Source organism: Eleginops maclovinus, chromosome 10 (assembly GCF_036324505.1).
Source record: "Eleginops maclovinus isolate JMC-PN-2008 ecotype Puerto Natales chromosome 10, JC_Emac_rtc_rv5, whole genome shotgun sequence".
NCBI lineage: Eukaryota > Metazoa > Chordata > Actinopteri > Perciformes > Eleginopidae > Eleginops > Eleginops maclovinus.
This window is the reverse complement of record NC_086358.1, coordinates 10,507,626-10,528,176: the sequence shown is the minus strand read 5'-3', so window position 1 is coordinate 10,528,176 and position 20,551 is coordinate 10,507,626. Positions and strand designations below refer to the sequence as shown.

General features: G+C 39.4%; 2 protein-coding genes across 9 annotated transcripts in view; both read left to right on the top strand.

The window, feature by feature from the left end:
* The window catches only part of pald1a (phosphatase domain containing paladin 1a), a 48,566-nt gene extending 43,307 nt beyond the window's left edge, over positions 1-5,259 (top strand). For all 6 annotated transcript variants that reach the window (XM_063893582.1, XM_063893583.1, XM_063893580.1 and 3 more), the window contains one exon: positions 3,551-5,259. In XM_063893582.1, coding sequence (XP_063749652.1) covers positions 3,551-3,700 — 150 coding nt within the window. In that variant the 3' untranslated portion in view covers positions 3,701-5,259. The remainder of the gene's footprint in view (positions 1-3,550) is intronic.
* A 6,345-nt stretch (positions 5,260-11,604) lies between these two features.
* The window catches only part of LOC134871085 (A disintegrin and metalloproteinase with thrombospondin motifs 3), a 42,931-nt gene continuing 33,984 nt past the window's right edge, over positions 11,605-20,551 (top strand). For all 3 annotated transcript variants that reach the window (XM_063893678.1, XM_063893679.1, XM_063893677.1), the window contains exons 1-2: positions 11,605-12,158; positions 12,578-12,987. In XM_063893678.1, coding sequence (XP_063749748.1) covers positions 12,080-12,158; positions 12,578-12,987 — 489 coding nt within the window. In that variant the 5' untranslated portion in view covers positions 11,605-12,079. The remainder of the gene's footprint in view (positions 12,159-12,577; positions 12,988-20,551) is intronic.

The window sequence follows — 20,551 nt, the reverse complement described above, 5'->3', positions numbered from 1 at the left end:
ATGTGTGGCACAGAGGCCTCCCTGTCCCCCTGCACAGGCTCGGTATGTGCAGCCTTTGAGATAGCCGACTGTGGGAAAGGCCAGCGCCTCCTCGTAACGCTGCGCCTCCCCAGCCTCTACAGCAGCTAATGAGTATTGGCGTTTGTGATCTCTTCAATTCAGCATGAAAGGCATCTCTCCAACTGCTCTGCTTACTGTCAACTAGAAATGTTGTCACCGCACACAAATAACTTCAAGGCCTCCTGCGATATACCATCAAAGATCGGATCTGTTTTCATTTCTGTGCAGAGATATGTATAATGTAACCCCAGCAGCACCCTGGGTAACCACAAGCCCCCTGCAATGTTTTCAATTTTACTATAAGTATAAAATTAAGATGAATCAAGATTACATTTTTAAACGTGTAAACATTAAAGCAAACTAAAAAGTAAGCAATAAACATTAAAATCACTCCTGTTACAAGAATCCTTAAAACGTGCAGGTGAGTATTTCTGGCATCATACCCCTACTCTGATTTAGTGTTAATTTGTAAATGTTAACATGCTAATGTGTTAAAACTGAAATAGTGAAAACATAAGCATGTTTGCATCACTGTTCCTATGTTAGCATGCTGACATTAGTTTTAGCTCAAAGCATTGTTGTGCCTACAGTAAATAATAAATGGAATTCATTTATATAGTGCCTTTCCAGACTTTGACAACCCTCAAAGTCTGGGTTGTTGCTTTGAGGTTTAAATAATTAATTAGTTAGTAATAGTACATTAGTACAATAGTACATTGTAAAGAGTCGTAGTTTTCCAGAAAATCTCTTATTTCTGCAGAGCTCCCAGGTGGCATTAGCATGTCATGGCATTGGTGTATTTACCACTGTTGTAAAGAATCTGTGTTTAAAATATACTGATCAAAAAAGATGGATTGCATAAAAGTGCATTTCAGGGTCACTTTCCTTTCAGTATTCAATGAACAAAAGACAGATTTATGGTGGAGTGTGCCTTTTATGTGATCTGCTCTGTTTCTGACAGATTACATGCTGTCAAACCTTTTACTCTCCATCTCGACCTCCTCAACATCCTCTTTACACCATGTTAAATTTGCCTCATGTCTTTTTGAGACCGCTGTGCTGTGGAGTAGATGTATCAGGTCAAGTTTCCAGGTTAATAGCTCAAGCCCTCATGGGAGACCCATTCACTGACTAATGATTCAGCTGAACCCACTCATTTGTTCCCAGAAAGTGGTCTACTGTACAGCAGTCATGCTGGCAGCCATCCAGGAACACATCGAAAGCAAACATGTTGTGCGGAAAGGCACTTCAGTGCATGTGTTTGTGTTAATAAAAGCTGAATTAAGACGGCAAATAAAAGCTGGATGATTATTTGATCATAGTGAGACCGCTGACAGGACTGAGGCATGCTCTGAACTTGTTACGTGATATCTGTTGTACTTTTTTTGAATACGCATTGTCAGCAAGTAGTCAATCTGGAGCGCTCTCTGCGGTGCCTTCTGTTTATTTCTGCACCAAGCTGGCCAGCTAAGCAATAATCATTGTTAGTGAAAGGGATATATATTCATACTATTTTTCCTGTTCATTGTTCCATTATGTCCTTCTCAGCATTAAACCGGACAGTGCATGTTAAAAGGAACATAACCGTTCCCGGTGTTGTGTAAAATCAAACATCCACAAATCACTTATTTGATAAGTTTTGTACTTAAGTTGTTTCTCACACAATTCTTCTCACCTCCAAATGTTACAGACTTCTTGTCAGCTTGAGGCGAAGAGAGGGAGGGTAAATTGGCAATGTGTTTGAGGCCACGTTATGCTGAGTCATGGGTCTTACAAACTTGCTAACAGCTGGTGTTTCCTTTTTAAATGGGTTGTGATGAAAAAGTCAATACACAGATCTTCTATGCTCTTCTATCAAATGTATTGTCTAAAAACACCAGGGAAGCAGGAGTTCTCGATGTCCTGTCCTGCAGAGTAAACTGGGCAAGCTGTGGCACTTCTAATGGGGTATTCAATCTTTTAAGATTTTGCTGGGAAGTCGGTATCTTCCAGACTTTTTTGTCTATTTGTTTGTATTGTTTGGCTTTATGGCTAGATGTTTCTGGTTGTCCTTGGTGCTTCCCATCAGTCCTATAGTGTTTGAAAACCTGAGCAGTGCATTACTCAGTGAGACATGCTCCGTAACACAAACACTCAACTCTCTCTCTCTCTGGAGGGATATCTTGCCGTTTTCCGCTCTGTCCTCATTCATTCAGTCATGACTCAAAGAAAGACAAACAGAATAACATATACAGTTTCCATGGTGCTGTTCCCAAGCGGGCACTTAAGTACAATAATCAGGTAGTGTGTAAAGTTTGAACATCTAGTTTAGAATATGTCATTGGTAAATACTTTACTTGAACTGTACATAAGGTTGTTCTCATGAATGTTCTTCAATCTTGCTTTTATTTGTACACTCACTGTCCTACTGCTACCGTAATTATTCTCCTTGAATAACGCATAATGATGCAAATGTCCCTATCTCGGGACTAATAAACGAGTATATTTGTTGATCGTATCATTTTATTGCACAAACGACGTGCACACTCTTTATTACGTTTTCATGCTTGTTATTTGCACTCAAACAATTAACATGAACTATGGAATAATATTTGTAGTACCCTTCTGCTGAGGGATGTTGTAACTAGTTTGTGGATAAAGATTTTTTCAAAAAAGTTACTAAAATAATGCATTTCTTTGCATTTCTTCTAAGAAAAGAACTTTAGTTAGCTGACTTTTTGCCACTTAAACTTAAACAGAGCTGTGATTCAAGTACTGTCATTTCTACATTAGCACCCAAACACCTTACGAGTTGAAGATAGTTGATACAAAAAATAAACGATAAACTATAGAACCACCATAGAATTGTCAACACTGAGTCAGCGGTACTAGACAGTAAAAATGTAGAACACATCATATGACCTGAAAACCTGCAATGGTAGAGGGTGCTAATTTCATTACCTGGGTGCTGCCAATACATGTATAGTGTCTAAATAGAGGAAAACATTGGGTAAATACAAGTGATGTAATCAAATTAAAAGCATCAGAGTTTGTATTGCAAGTTTTCTGATTGCATGATTTGAGATGACCCTGATGAGATCTCCATGACCTTACGATTTTTTACAGACTTTAGAAAGCTTGTTCCGAACTCACAGAAGACAACAAATAATTTGTAAAGAGGTATTTTTTGTTACGAGTAGATTAAATTGATGTGTGAAATCAGAGGAGAGCTTCTTTAAGTAAAACTGGGTCACAATTTCAGATTTTTTTCACATGGTATCTTTACAAAATTATAGGCTCTCTATATTTATACCCCTTCCTGTTGTTTCCAAACCCCGCAGTAGCTGCCTATTGTTCCACTGTAACAGCTGCACATCTTGGAAACCATCAGATGACATGCTTTACCTCTGAAGAACTGGTGGCCAGAGATTTTGTGTGGTCATGACTAACAAATAAAAAGCCTGGCTGGCTGTGTTGCCCGTTCATTAACATTTGTGTGTTTCTGTGGTAGGTGGCTGCCAGAGCTGGAGTTTATGACATCCTCAACCAGCTGGGCTTCTCAGAGTTTGAAAACCCGAGGGACACGCCGCTGGCCAGGCTGCGCTGCCGCTGGCAACAGCAAAACATTCAGTCACTTCCTTTCCGAGGGGAGTTCATCTGAGGGAGGATCACTGTGAACGCACCAAAACAGTACTGTGCTTTTCAGAATAAAAGACATTAACAACAGTATGCCTTCTATATTCACCCCTGTATCATGTGTATCTTCACTTCATCTTTTGTTTGTTTTATTGCTCCTCTTTTTTTTAAACACTTGCAATGTTAACATTTGTTTTAGCTATTTCAATGTTGAGTCTTAGCAGAATGTTGCTCCTATATTAGAAGTTGATGTTTGTGCCTTCGCCTTTTTTTTCTTTAAATAAATGATAGATCATAGAGTTTCAATGTAGTACTTTTAATGTTATTCTTTTTCAAATGAAGGCTTTTTTTTTACATGGATTCATTTTTGAAGTTGAGACAGCCTTTAAAGGCTCTTGTTGGAACAAGGAGAGTTAAATGCTATTATGGAGTACAGGAGCAAATTCCACTGTGTTGTCAGCCAACAATTTTGGTTGTAAGTCACTGTTTGCTGTCGTGTGACCTGATATTTTTCTTGAGCCCTGTCTTTTTTTTCAGAGCACAGCTGTCATCAGGGGCTGTGCAATTGTTCCACTTGAGGTTTTCCATTTTTGAGAGGGCTCCCTGTGTACATATGAAAGCTGGTATTTAAAAGTGTCTTTCAGTTTTCCTTTATTGGAGGTTTGCGCAAGATGCAGGTGTTCAGAGTTTTTTTTTAGCAAAAGCATAACACCGGAAAGTGTCTATTTCTTTTTACGTTTATATACATGTGTCATGATCCAGGTACTAACAGTACATCATGTCAGGATTTTAATGTTGGTTTTACTTTACATTTGTAAATGTGTCTATGTACTAACTTTTTTATGACAACTTTTTGAAAGAACCATGTAATGATAACATCACTTCCTTAAGAATGCAATAAGAGATATTGTCTTTTTATTCTACAAATTATTCTTCCCTGTTAAAATCTACCTAACCACTGACAGTTTGCCCACAAATTCATGTGTGTTATGCTAGTTGTAGTCCAGTTGACATGACTTAGTAAATGTTCCCTTTAACAACTGTAGCTCATGTTGGTGGCATCAATGGAATGGGACAAACACTGAATGATTCACCGAGTCCACCGGACATCAAGGTATAATTGCATTGTATCAGGGTAGCATTAGACCATAGTTGTTCAACATGTTCCAATTATTTTTTTATGTGTTTCTTTAAAAGTCTTTTTTTAATTATTGGTTTGATATTCTTTATTGTGCTAATATGTGTTTGGTTGTAGCTCACAGTGTGCTTTAAAAAACATGAATCCTGCCTTAAAACCAGAAAGATAAGCCAGAAAATAAAATTTTAAAATCTTTCCTCCAGATGCCTCTCATTCACTCTTTTTTTGGTCAATGTATCAAACATTTGCACTGTACAGAATTGATTTAGACTATTGAGCAATTTGTTAATGAAAAGGAAATTGTGCTTTCATACCTTGATGTAGTAGCTATGCTTTCAATTTAATGATTTTTAAATAGAGGAAATGCATTTGCCAATTTTCACTGTCTGTTCCGTTTATCTTCTTCTTTGGGGGTTAAAATAAAAAAATTCAAATAGATTTAACAACCGTTGCCTGTTTTTGTTATCATTTTATTATAGGCCTTATGGAAGAGTGGGTGGATTTTCTGACCATGGATATATTGCACAAAACTGTCCACTATGCAGTGTTTCATTGAAGTTTCCGATTCAGCAACGGAGCCAAATAATTGACTCTTCCCTCCTTGGCTTCCTGTCTTTTTCCGCCTTATCTCAGCATCATCTTTTGCTCTAGATACGCACCGCTAAGAACCCGCTCGTATATCCGGGCGGCCTCTTTGTTTTATGTCAGCGCCAGCCTCAGAGAGCAGACCAGGTTATGAGCATCAGGCAGCACGCATTTACACTAAACAGATGATTCATTGTTGGGCTGAAATCTTAACATATTCCATATACAGTAATAAAGAGCTTAGGCAGATCAAAAGACTAATCTGAGTTACCTTTTGATGTGGACAGGTAAGTTCTTAATTAAAAAAAATATATATGGTCAACCTCACAAGAATGGAGGGCTGTGTGGGGATTAGAAGCCACTGGCCGGCACATCAGTGAAGCTCACTTGGCTTTGCTGGCCTGCTTTGAAAGGCTGATATCCCAGATCACTTCCCGTCTTGTTAGTGCATAGCAGGCTTATCTTTGGGAGCACGGAAGTTGTTAGGATTTTATCACACCACAGTCTATCCTGGATTATTGTAAATGGAAACCAAGTGGTCAGGATTGAAACGCTGCTTTTTATAGTTTGTTACACTTGTTTCCTTTCCACATCATCTCAGTTTATGGGGCTGCTTTATCCCTCTTTGTGAGGTGTCTGGGAGATTTATTAGATAAATGCATGGCAACACAAACTTTTATACAGCAAAGTGTCTGTTTCTCTACCAACAGACAAATTGGTTAAAACAACATTGGGATATAGAGAGGGGCTATTCAGTTGCAGCATGTGGCCAACTTGACTCCGGGTCAAGATAAGCTCAGGACATGAGGACCATGCTTGGATGATATAGCGGCCCCTCGCCTTTGAAATGCTTTCCAGACTCATTGAGATACTCCCCAATGTGAAACTCAAGCTAGCGGTTCTGAAGGATCCCGAGATTAGGGTGGACAAAGACTGGCATTGAGAGGTGAGCAGCGAGAGGGGATGTAATGAACTTCATGTGAAAAGCTTCCCTCTGGAGATGAGAGAGCTGCTCAGGAGAGGAGGCATGGTGCCGGTGTGAGGGGTGCATGTGTGCGCCGCCGTCTTCTTTGATTGTTCTTGTATGGATAAAGGCAGCATTTCAAACACCTCAGAGACTAATGTGTGCTCTCAGGGATTTAAACATTATTAGCAAGCTGGTGAAAATCTTTTAAGGGATGTTTTTGAATCTCAAATGCACTCCTAGGTCTCAATCGACCGCGGGTAATAATAGACCATTTCCGATAGGCCAGGTATTACACACCTAATGGAGCAAGATTAATGAAAAGGCTCAATTAGCAGGATAACAAATACTGATTGAATCAATAGAGCTTTTAAATGCTGTTTTCTTTCCTCCTACAATGAGAGGACAAATATATCCCATCAAATATTCCTATTTCGGGGCCCTGAAGAACACATAGGGAGTGGAAATGCCTGAATTATGCATTTAAATAGGGGTTTGTCAAAAACATTGTGACGGACAATCATGAAGATGGCATGCTGTAGCAGGTGTCACAGACTGTTACCATGGAAACATCACTATTTTCTGAGTTAGCTTGGAGGTCAGATGGTTGACCTTTAGGTCTTAAAAATAGGTCTGTATTCATGTTTGCCTAGCTTGCATTCCACTAACCTGAGGCCCTTGGTCTTTGGCTATTTGCACAGCATTGTTGAGGAACAAACTGAACAAGCATTTAAAACTCAGAAAACTTGTAACTTCATAAAAACCTGGGACTTAACTTGAACTTGCTCTGACAGACATAAGACTAGCCTTGGACTTGGATTCATAAAGGTCAACCCTTAGTCAGATTTATGACCACCAAATTATATCTTAAGGTGAATCACAATCTTGCTTTGCAGTGGGGTCTTCATATTCATATAATCAATTTAAGTGGTGATTGTGTTCAAACAACACTGGCCATGGGGTTATGCCAGCTAAGGTCAAAAAGATAACACCTGCAAAAAGTTGGAAGACAACTGTAGGATAACAGTCGTCATTTTTGTATTAATTACAACATTTTATGTTACCAAATGGTGATAATGGCTAAAATGTGTTAGAGGAGTGGGGTGAAAGTAAAAAAAATAGGATAACTTTTTGCAGCCACATCTGTTTTGAACTGAAAAAATCCGGGGTGAACATAATCCACATCTTGTGGAAATCGAGGTTTAAGGCTTTATATCGTATTTTAGAAATGACCACATGGTGGCGATACTGCTGTGGGCCTACAACAATAAATCTCTCATTGTTTATTGGGTTAAACATGGCCACGTTTACGAAATACTACGGTAGTAAGGAGGAATATCTGATCAGATTGACAGCTCGGCTACTAAATGGGTTAAGTGCTGTTTCCTATTCAAGAATCAACTCTTAAAACTACAAACATCTAGAACACACAGCCTTAAGGTATGATTTGCCTCAGGTTTGTTGGTCATTTATATTTAAAAGTGCAACTAAAGAAACAGCAAGTAAGCCTAACACTATAATAAATGTGTGTGCAAAACTAAAATAATAAAACTTCAACAACAGCAAAGTATTGAATTTAGGCTAGCGATTAGCGTGATGCTAACGTAACATCAACATAGGATTTAAGGTGGTAATTGTCAATTAGCGTTGTGGCGTTTTTATGTTATTTATTTAGCAGAGAAATTGAAAAGCTTTAGAGGAAAATGTAGGGTAAGTAAATAAATGTTCTTACTCCGTGTTCACGTTTATGTTCTCTTTGTTTACAGAGGATAATAACAAGTTAGCTATTGTCTGTACTCTCTGGTGCGGGAAACTACAGTAGGACAGAAAGGAAAAAAAACAAATCTGCATCAAAGGGGTGGTATATCATTGAAATGCTGTGAATTTGATATTTCTTTCACCCTTTTGCGTGGTTGGTAGGGGTCCAAATGGTAGTAGGTTGGTAACAGCTATCTTTACAACATACAATTATACAGGAATGTTAGAAAGGAGGTTTCAAATGCAAAGTCAGCCACCAACTGATCAATCTCTAAAATCAAAAAAGGCTTGCAAGTAAAATTAGGGATGTATGCTTGAGTTAAATACTAATAGTTTGACTGTTGGGGGAAATAAGCGTTCTTGCTTTCGTGCAAAGAGAGTGCATAGTGTCTGTCCATCAAAGTTACAGCCAGGAGACGGTAAGCTTTGATGAATTTAGACATAATACATGAAGAAGGAGGCAATATGTTGATCTAGACGTCTGACTCAACAATCAGTTTGACTTTAATACAGAAGACGGCTGTTTGTTTCCTGTGTTTGACTTTCAAACAGTCAGCATCGTTGGTGTTCTTTAATGCATGAATGCAATCGTTCAAAAGTCTTAACCACATGTTTATTATTGTTACTATAGTGACAAAGGTCCCCTAAATTTGAAAATAGATTTTAATCCAAACCATAATCTTCCCTTAAATCCTAACCAAACCTTAATCATAGCGTCATCACATCTCATGTGTTTATTTTCCACCAGTGATTTATTACAGTTATAAAAGATGCAGAGAAATGATGAGGTCCTTTCAAATGGGAGTCAGATCTTTTATATTTCATGCTATAGGGCATGGTCAAAGCCAATATTTAGTCTAAACTAACATATATCTCTTGGCAAGAAAGTGAATGTGTATTTCACAAAATGTAAAGCTATTCCTTCAACATTCCACCAAATAATTATTAAAAACGTTAACTAGTTTTGGTGATCTGACAAAACAAGCAGACATAAAACTCTTGGGTGGACATGATAGACTTCAGCCAAAAATAAAGAGACACATATTACAGTACTGTTGCAGCTGCATTTACAGTAAAGACTCCCACACTCATTACAGAGTAATCACATTTTCTAAGGAAGGTCAAGTGAAACTCATTGAGTTAAAATCCCTCTTTTGCCATGGGGCGGAGGACGATAATAACAACTTATTCAAGTTGCTGGTTCCTAAATTGGCAGAGGCTTCTCTCTTCCTTCAAGCTGCCGGGCAGACTAGCAGCTGCTTTGCATCTCCCTGCATCTCGAGAGATGAACAGTCACATATTTTCTCAGCACGCTGGCATGGCTAGACCACATTACAGCACACACTGAGGCTTCCACAACTCCACACACACTTCTTTAACTTCTCCCCATTGCTAGAAACACGAGGGAAGAAGTTTTATTTTTTTCTGAAGCTGTACTCTCAAAGACTGGCCAAACTACTGTGTAGCAGATTATAAATTGTCAGTTTGATTCAGAAGAGTACAGTGCGAAGTAGTTTGAAGTTTCTGTGAAGTAATAGATTGAAAATAATGGATGCTTTTATATTTTGAAGTGTTTATAGTTAAATAAATCACATTTCTGTAGAGGACTGGCTGTCTCAATTGGATATCTTGCGGCTTGGTTAAAATACTCAACAGTTGGGTTGTATGATATTCAAGAGTGTATTCAGGTTTTGCTTTAACACTCCTGTTGTGAGGGACACAAAGTTCTAATGCGAGCACTGTAGTAAAAAAATGTTCTTGTGTGGACGTAACCACAACCTGTGAGTTAAGCTATTCATTTTTGGAAAGGAAAAAAACAAGACTTATAATTTAATGCCATATTGTGGAATGTCACCCTGGCATTTTAGACACAAACGAAACAAAAACAACAAAAAACACTCCAAACAGTTTGCATGGAAAAATAGCATAAAACGTCTTACAAGGCTGTTAATGGTTTCCATCTCTTAATGCTGTGGTTAGTTTCCATGGCTTATTAATGTACAAATTTGGACCAGCATCCAATCCTCTCATTGCGGCCCTGGGGGGATGATGACTGCATAAAAACCCACACCTGCTCTACATTGACCATCCTGGGAGCATGGAGCTAATTAGCCACAGAATGATAGTATGGCGCTGCATGGGGGAGGTCGCGCAAATCAACAGAGCCCAGACACAGTCGAGGAACTGTGGAGGCAAAACAATGTCCAGTCTAGACACCTTTTTCCTGAAAAAAAACAAGTACGTTAAAGTCAAAACTCATTTCAACCCAACCCCCTTCTCTTCCTCTCAGAAGGATTCCAGAGTTGTTGGTTCAGTCTCTGCGTGGTCATGTCTGACAACGTCTGGACTCCAGCAGGGTGAGCTTAGTCCAAAAAAAAAAAAGAGTCTAAGTTGCTTGAGCAGTCATCCAAAGTTTTAACAGGCTTTCATTACTCTGATGAAATCTACTGGAGAGTTTTCACACCTATTCAAACTCTAATGATGTTGTTGGATTTGTTCCCTTTCTGCAAATGGAACATATGCTCACAGTGACATCTGCAGGATTAGCCCAGATTATGAAAATTTGAGATGCAAACTGAAAAATGTCATTAGGTAGGATCATGCAAGGCGTGCTTTTGTTTATACTAAACTATATTATATCGACATACAACATGATTAGTTAGAAAAATCACTTGACCTTACCTTCAAATGCACTATATTTGGCTCTAAATCTCTACACTTTTTTCAATGCTTTGTTTAAAGAAACTTTAAAAACTCCCTCCACCCCCAAATTCTAATCTAATTGACTTGGATTCAAATATTATAATCTTTAATTGCTGAAAATGAATACAAGGAATAATAACAGCCACCATTAACTGTATCATTGCACACATGAGCATTATTTTGAGATAGACTTGAGAAACCAAACAGTTTGATCTCCTGTTTCTTTAAAAAAAAATAAAGTAATGTAATATTATATTTGGGGAATTTATATACCCCCTTAAGGTTTTTGACTTTGACTGTTGTTAGGTGTTGTCAAGTGGGCATTTCTCTGATCCTCATTGTCTAATTCCCGTATTTAAACCAACATAAGATAATAATTAAATTGATTTTTCTCAAAACATTCCTCTTCTATTCGTGCACGTGCATTGGAACGTTTTGACCTGTGTCATCCCTGATTTATTGCAGCGTTATCACTGACGTGTTTGTGGCCTCATGTAAACATATATGAGTTATAACCATGCATCTGGTATACATTTCACGCATTAGAAGAGGGACTTTTTAAGATATTAGACGTGGAGGTGGACATGATGATATAACGTCTCCAGTTACTTTCTTTTTTCTTTTTTTTTAGCTGAAAGAATCGGTTGGCTTAATATGTGGTTGTCTGGTGGAGAGAAGGCGCTCCCACTGTTGGCTGGTAGTGGCTTCAAGTTGAGCAGTGGAGAGTCCCGCAGCCGAACCATTGGTGCGTAATGGTGCACGACTGGACGGCAGATGTTTCACCACCGGGACACTCTGTCTCTGCACACTATATCTGAACTCTTCCGACTTTTTTTTTCAGCGTAGGCGTGCGTTAACTTGCACTGCCTTTTTAAAAAGTTATCTGGGGAAGGAAAGGGACGGAGACGGGTGGAAAAAAAGTGGGCTACCTCTTCAAACCGTCCTGGTTTTTACCGGGGAGAGTTGTCGTCATCAGCACCCCAGATATCCCCCCCTTAACTCCCTAAATGGATTGGACAGTCATGGTCTATGCAGTTCAGCACAGGCCAAAACATTGGAAACAACTTGTGAGTATCCGTCAGTTTGGCGTCTAGAGGGAAACTTTCAGAAATGCCCGGCTGCTTCACTACAGCTCAACGCTGAGGACCTCTCCTGCATTTGCGCTTTTTGTTCACAAGGAAAGACTTTGCTCAAAGTTTACAACAGAAAGGAAAACTCAGTGCTGAAGTGGCAGCTTTGACACTTTAGCCCTCGCTATGGATTGTACGTATTTACTGATGTGCTTTTCACTCAGTCAACTATTTTTGGATCATATTTTCGCTGCAGAAACACATGGTGAGTTATCCACTTACTTTTTTTGCAATTTGTATCAGTAATCTGTGCACTCTAAAGTCTAAATGTGGAGGAGCAATGATCCAAAATGATGGCATAAATTCATTAATACCTGTCCATATAATAAGTCTGACAGCCTAACTGTTATGGATGAAGTCAATGTTAAACTGCTTGATTCCCCTTTTTTTCTGCAGAATTATAACTCATAATATTCAGTGTTGTAAAGACAAACATCATTTCTGAGAAGCTGTTAAATGCTTAATATAAAATAAGTATGTTATAATGTTTACTTCTGGCCTCTATAATTCAGTATACCTTTTAAGTTATTCGGCCAACTTTCCCTTATAGTCTTTTTTTTCTCCATAATAGCTTGCCATAGGTCTGTGAATGTGATTCTCACTTGACACTATCTGTCCCATCAGAAAAACTCTCTGGAAAGTTAAGTGAATATGGTCTTATCGTGCCATTCAGCACAGACTCCCAGGGCCGGTACATTTCTCACGTGGTCTCTGCTGGAAGTGGAAGTAAAGATGATGCTGATGCTGATGCCGCGTCAGCCTTCAGCAGGAGAGTGGCTCGCAGTGCCCCCGAGATGCCCCCAGTCACCCCCGCCTCTATGCAGCACTTGTTTTTCAATGTCACTGTGTTTGGAAAAGAACTACACCTCCGCCTGAGGGCCAACAGGAGGCTTGTGGCCCCAGGGGCTTTTGTGGAATGGCATGAGGACTTTGTGGAAAAGGCCAAGGAACGTATCCACGGGGACTGTGTTTTCACTGGAGACGTCAGCGACATGCCAGAGGCCTCTGTGGCTATCAGCAACTGTGACGGACTGGTAAGTCAATGCATACTTCAAATATTAGTCTGATTGAGAGAGATGTAGCTGAGAGAAAATATGCTTTCCCTTCTTTTCAATGTCACTTAGAATTTGAAGTATGCACACCACAATTTCGTATAAAACATTCTCTAAAAGTCTTTCTTTTAATCTTCTGTTTCTTTGAAGGATCAAACATTTACGCTTGTGATGGCTTAAGAGGGACTCCATGACTGTAGTTTGGTGTTTTCATGAGAGAGTACTCAAACTCAAAGCCCTGCTGCATAATTGATGTTGTCATCAGCATGCACAGTTTCATCCTAACACTCATATTCTTCCCAAAATATTTCTCTGCACCCCAGCAAGCATATGTGGCACTTTGCGTGTCCAGAACCTGCTCCATTGCTTAGGAGTTCCTCAGTCAGCAAATGATTGGGCTAGAATTGAGCAGTTCTGACCTATGAAAGGGCTTTAAAGTTGTTCTTGTTTTTGTGTGGGGTTTGCCTTTAGTGGTAGTACAGCAGAAGTAAGGAAAAAGAAAGGACAGGGCGACATGAAGCAAAGGCACGTACGACAGTTTGGAATCTGGGACTCTGCTAAGCCTTAGTACATAAGGTAGAATCAGCTGGAACAGATATCTGAAGAGCTTGGAGGTTTGGTGTTTTGTGGAGCTATATCCTAAATGACTTTTGAGGATCTTTTTTTAGCCTAAGCTCAAATCAACTCCAATAATTTGACACAATTGCAGCTCACTTCGTCTTCCAGAGCATTACATGTCCACCACCACAGTCTATCTTATTTGTCACCTTTTGTGCTCGCTGTCACTTCTGGGACAAAGTAGGGCCATTTGGAGGGGAGCCGAGCCGCTAATGGATGTTTGCAGTCGAGCAAATTAGAGTGAATTTTCAAACCCTGCACGTGACATTTGAAGTGGCAGGTTGACCGAAGCGAGGCTGCTCCTAAGCTTTTCTGATTCAGCTCTCTTTATTTTTCTGACAGAAATCTCCAGTTTGTAATGCGGTGAAGATATCCCTCTGACCCTGGAGCTTTTTTACATGAGAAAGAAATACTTTGAGTCACAGAAGTACTTTTTTAAGTTGTCATACACTCTGACACCCCATGGTAAAAAATGTACGCATTTGAATGAGGTCTATTGTTTGCAGATAGAGTTTCCACAAGCCAACAATTTCATGCTTTCTGATGCATTTGTCAGGACAGCCAAACTTTTGATATGGCATCAGCACAACACAATGGAAACAATAAACCTCTTAACACGTGTACTGTAATTCCTCATTGCTATATTTTCTAGACCTCATAGTTTCAGTGTCAATACAACAACCCATGCTGAAGCTGAGAATAACTAGATAAAAAACACAAGGTCACAAGGTAATTTCTTTCTTTGTAACTGTAATATGAGTGGGTGGTGTACAATGTCATGCGGTGTTCTGTAATTACAATGTAAATTCTTGAAAGGCGACTGTTTGTTATATCAAAGGCGACAGTAGGCCTATGTGTCCTTCAGTGAATCAAGGCAAGAATGCTGCACATTGCTGTATTAACCTACCATTATGATATGAAAGATTTTTTACATTGTTTATTAAAACACCTAAGAGCAAGTCTAAGGTCAGGTTCACAACAGCCTTGTTTAGTACGGTTGAATCGAACCCTGGAGTGTTAACCCCTTGTTGCGGTTAATTTGGGTTGGTGTGAAGACAGTAGACCTCTGATGTGAACTTAACTACCGGACTCCAAAAGAGGTGGTTTCGGGGCGCTTACTAATGCACTCTTGAGCGGTGCGTCGCTGGTGTGAACGCACTCCGCACCAAAACATAGGAATTGTGGTATTAATGTGTCATTTCCTGTTGTGGTTACTGAAGGAGAAGTTGTAGCACACAAGATGAGCTGCAGGGAACAAACGTGGGGGCTACGAAAAACACAGATGCCTTCTGGGAAAAAAAACAAAACATGAATTTTGTTTACAGTTTATAGTCCGTTTAAGGTTTGACTGTGTGAACTCAAACCGAACCTTCTGACAAATAAAACAATGTAACAAACCTACCTCTGGTGCGCACCAAAGAAGTGGACTATTAGGTGTGAATGCCACCTAGTTAAAGCACCCTAAAATCTATACAGTATGAAGCCAAGGCGTTGTTACAAAGGTTCTACAAGAATTTCAGCACCAGTCTTGTGTTAGATATTGCATATCTACAAAAATAAAATACTTTTTGTCTTGTCAAAAGTTCTGATGTATCTGTTTAATGCACCTTATAAATGGAAGTGCCTGTCAAACCAAAGAAAACTGGATGCCTTTACGTCAGCCAAAACTGTCATTCAAGGTATTTAAACCTACAATTAATCAACAGTGACACGTTTCCATTTTTAAGTATTTTAATACTCACAGCCAACTGCAATAAAATAATTGTCTTGTGTTGTCTGAAAACAAAAGAACATGGTAATGTTTGCCATCTTTGCCATGATGTGAACAGCATGGTGTTTGGTTCAAGGTTGGCAAAACAGTTGTTTTATCCCGTACATCTTTAAACTGTACTTGCTAATACAACCAGCATACAAAAACTGCAATGTCATAAGAGGAGGGTCTTCATGCAGCACTTTATGCGGTCATAAGATGAATGATGGATGAAAGAAATTCATAACCTGCAAATGTTATTGTCATGGGTATATGATTGCAGGACTGGAAGTGATCAGGTTAGAAATACCATAAATATTTACCTACTAAAAAACAGTTTGGCTGAAGCCTCCTTAATTGGATTTTGGGCAATTGTATATTATTAAGCATCAAAAATCATTCTGAAAGTTATCGATCATGCTGGGGTTGTCGGGTGCCCCAATTTGTTATAAAAAAGGCAACAAAGACAATATCAATTCAAAGAGACAGTAGATCACAACAAATAATCAAAGAATGTAAACGTAAATCACGGGTAAACTGTAAGGCCCTTTTCTTCAATGTTAATTTAGCATATTGGATGTGGGACAAATTAGGAAACAGCATCGTGATAAAGTCAAGGGTCTCAAAGCATTTGGACTATAGATAAGACCAAAGTCGGAGATCCTTTTCTATACATTTGTAGATGAGATAAGGTATGTTTTTCCTCTGAAGCACCGTATCTGATATTTCTGGAGTTGTGCTCCCTCTCATGGCCCTCAGTGTGTTGGTTTGTGTAGTTTGATTACATTTTGTATAAATATTTTCCAAATAATATTGGTGACATTCAAGTCTGAATTTTATAAAGTTTCTCAGTTATTGCGACTTTTCAGATGTCAAGGGTGAACGCTATTAGCATCACAGCATGTCAGCGTCCATATCTGGGATGGCAGAAGTAATAGATTGCATGTGGAAAAAAATGTTTTTTTCTATGCATCAAAAACAACATAAACATGTCTGTGCATGCACGGATGTTCTGGCGGCCTTTGGAGATGAACAGACAGTTTGCGGTGCCTGCTTGATGTCAAGAGACATGGAGGAGTTTGATGAAAGAAGTGGTTTGGAAGGAGGAAGAGCATGCAGTGAGGCCATATACCTTAACGTACCATTAGCAATTCATCTTTAAAATGTTTGATGTGGTTCCTGATAGAGAACACACACTTTATTGTAAAAGATGCATATCACAGTTGCCTAAACCTGATAAGGTTTGCTATCTGTGTGTCCTCTACTCTGGGGATGTATACACCAAGATGAGTCACATATAACGAGGCATGACATCATCATTAACAGATTACACTCGTTTTCCTGCCATGTGCCCGGAGGTGCAAGATTTATGGCATTCCAAGCTCATGACAGATAAGACATTCAGGCAGTAAAGCTGCAAATTAATCTGATATCGTCTGGACTTATTTAGCACCACAGCATTACCAGACTATCAGCTGAGTTAGCAGATAAAGTGAATTAAAAATAACTCTGAAAACAAAACACTTTCAGATTCATTTAAATACAGTTTGTGTTTGATTGACCGACATGTCAGCGTCTGAGATATCTACCCCTCCGACTGAATCTCCAGTTAGATTGCAACAGCTGTGCGCACCAGGCGAGCATGAACTATTGTTGTTGAGCGATGAGTTATGGCTATGATTATACCGGTGCTGCTCATGTGTTGGGTATTAGCACAGATGACGGGCTGATTGAATTACATGTGTGATGGAAACACGAGTGCCGGATGGAGTCAGAAGAGCGCTATTTCTGTGTCCATCAGTTAAAAAGAGAGAGAGACACCTAGCAACAGTCAGCAGGCTTACTTTTTTGGGGGTGGTGGTGGTGGGGCAGTTTTCCATCCAATTGGAGACGGAAAGTGCTTTCATAAATTGTTCTATTCATGCATGTTTGCAGAATTTCTGCAGAGGGCTGGTCCCAGTCCAGTATTCCAGTATCCTCCGGTGTTCCAGTTCTCCGCTGGCACCAAGGTAAAGGCACTAAATTAGAAGCTCCATCAGTGGAAGCCCAACGACTCAGCCAGTAATGTGATTTATTTCCTCTTAGTCCAATCCCTATATGTAGCAGTTACCGCATGTCTGTCTGACCGTGTGTTAGTGTGCTTGTTGAAATACACACTGTGACACAGGATACCTGCCAGTACTGTACATCACAAATACCAACAACGAGAAGCACACTTCTTTTACTGCTACTACAACCACTTCTTTTACTGCTTTGTTCTAGGACAAGGACATAATGGAATGGTTATTTTATTGTTCATTATTTTGACTACTTTTACTTTTAAAGCTCTAAAGTATCAGTAGGGTTTATTATATGAATGTTGTTAATCTGGTTTTGGCTTTTTTTAAATAATAGTGTTGTAAGCCTGTTGGGGCTGGGAATAATGTTATTTATGTCTGACACAATTACAACCTTATGCTACTTCTACTACATGTATCTACTACTACTTTCTATTTCCCAAATTGGGATCAATAAAAGTCATATCTATCTACTACTTCTCCCAATGCTACTACTAATTGATGCATGAAAGAAAGGGGGAATTTTTCTTTCCACGAAGACGCTCAAGCATTTATTTGTCTTAATGTTTTCTTTGTCTCTCACGAGGAGGACGAGGTGCAAGGCCAGCCTTAAACGTAGTGATAGCCAAAAGGAAAAAGGTGTGAAAATGGCTCAAAATTCAGGAGATTGAGATCTGATTATGTCTTCTTTGACCACTACTTCTAGACATTATAACTAGTACTTCTACTAGTTCTGCTTTACAGCTACTACTGCTCCTTCTTATTCTAGTACTCCTACCACTTCTTCTAGTGTCCTTTTATTTCTACTAGTGCTACAGTTCAACAACCTCTTCTTATTAATAATACACCTATTGCTTCTGCTACACTGCCCCCCTCCTCCCATTCCTCCCCCTATTCCCTCTCCTCATAATAATAATAACAATACCAATGATGAGATTATTTTTTCTTTGAAACAGACTAGCTTTTCTTTGAAATCCAATTAGCCGCTAACGGCAGCCATGTAATTTTCTACTTCAATCAAGTAATTCACTGAATGGCTAAATTACTATCTTTTTTCTACTCTTTGATATTAGCCTCATGCAGATGAGTGATGGTAATTATAAGCCACATTATCTCTATATAATCTTGCCGTGATCACCAGCTATGCTTGCCCTTTGTGGCCTTGCAAAGTGAGATGTGAAAGCTGATGAAAAGAAACCAAGTAGTAATCCTTTGCTCCCACAAGCTGTCTCATACGATGATTTCAAACCCGCGACTCTCCAGTCCAGCACCTCTCAGCATTGATTACCTCCCCGGTTTATTAATCCTCCTGGTTATAACACGGCATCACCAATGCCCAGGCTATCTTATGAATATTGGTTAAAGGTCAGATTTCATATCAATTTGTGACTTAAACTTATACAGATAACCGTGTGACTTCAGGAAAATTAGCATGCATACCTTGATCTCAATGCATTGAAGGGTGATTACCTATTTACTCTCTCCCTCTCTGTGTCTCGCTTTGGGATCAGCAAAGAGCGTGCCTGGAACCAAAATTCCATGTTACTAAACAATGTGCCACAAATTACAGGTTAAGCTCCTGGAATGACGGCTGGACTTTGATTTCCTTGCACGTTGCAGCTCAAGTATGGCCTGTGGGACTTGTTCCATTTATATATTGTGTTTGCCGTTAATGCAACGCGTCAATACACGACACACGATAGCAGAGCGAACAGGTACAGGAGGCGTAGAGCGAGGAGCTCATTGTCCACTAGTTAATCTATTGCGGATGGCGTCGTGCTCGCGGACGGATTAAAAAAAACTAAAAAAAAAGCTAAATGGATCGCGAAATATACTTTGGCGACCGTTAATATACCTGGGCTGCCCGCCCAAGTACAGTCTATGTGTGGGAAACCCTGTATATATACTATTTATCAGGGCGTTGCAAAGAAGGCATGAGATTGAAGGGCAGTGTGCACACAGACATTGAAAAAAACGTTGGAAAAATTACCTCAAGAAGGCCCAAACCAAGGTCTAAAGAGGCCCTTATATACTTCTGATGTGGAGGTACTTCTGCAGGAATGGAGCAGCAAACAAGCAGCAGTAAATATCACATTGTGGGAGCAAGCCTAGGGCGCACAATAAGACCTACTTAGGGCCTACTTATAGCAAGATCAATCACTAATTATTGGAGGGCATGGCTCCTAATTGTACTTTTGAGTGTATGAACAATCTATTCGTACCTAAGAACACATTCAAAATAAGAAAACGTAATGTCAGGATCTTCTTGAAAATGTTTCTGGATTTTAGAAAGATTGCTGAATGAGGCCATTGTTGTTACTACCCAGCAACCACAGTGCAGATGACAGACGACCTGCATTGGTAAAAAATGTTGACTCACTCATCTGAGACGCCTTCAAAAATGACTAGGGTCAAAGCAACAAGCCTTCCAGGCTAAACACAGGTTGTTGGGCAGTTTTCAGTCAGAAATGAATACCTGCAGACGCTACTCAGGCTTATATGAAGGTGCTACAAATTATGTTTTAGGTTGGAAAAAATAAAGACCCTGGGATTAAGATAAACATCTAAACAGAGGCTAAATACCACTGCTATGGAAATCACAATTATACAGTAGGTTGATTTGTTTTCACTTAAATTAATTGTTGTTCAACGGCACTTCTGAAACCAAAGCTTTGTCTGTAAGCATATGCATGCCTACACATTTCTTTCAAATAGACACATTTAAAGCTGTGATTTCTTTCACACAGCATAGCTTTCGCCTCATTTTGTTCCTTGGCTCAGTGTGCATGCTGCTCTAAGCAGGTGTCAGACTCCGACTACTATTTTTGACAGCTGAAAGAAGTCTCTCTTAAATTACATACAGTAAATATCCACCTTCAAAGATGCTCTTACAGATGTGTGGAATTTAGTGCCCCAGTGAGCTTAAGGGTTAGCTATATTTGCCTTTTCTTGTGCGTTGTCAGTCGCACTGCTGGATGCTTCACTGCATCGGCTTCCGAATGTTTTTCAGGGAATCTTTTTCTCCACCCAAGTTGCAAGTTATAATAATCCCAGGTGTCTCACATCACAGGGAACAACCAGATGACCTACGCATCACTTAACTTCTCTTCTTCTCAAGAAA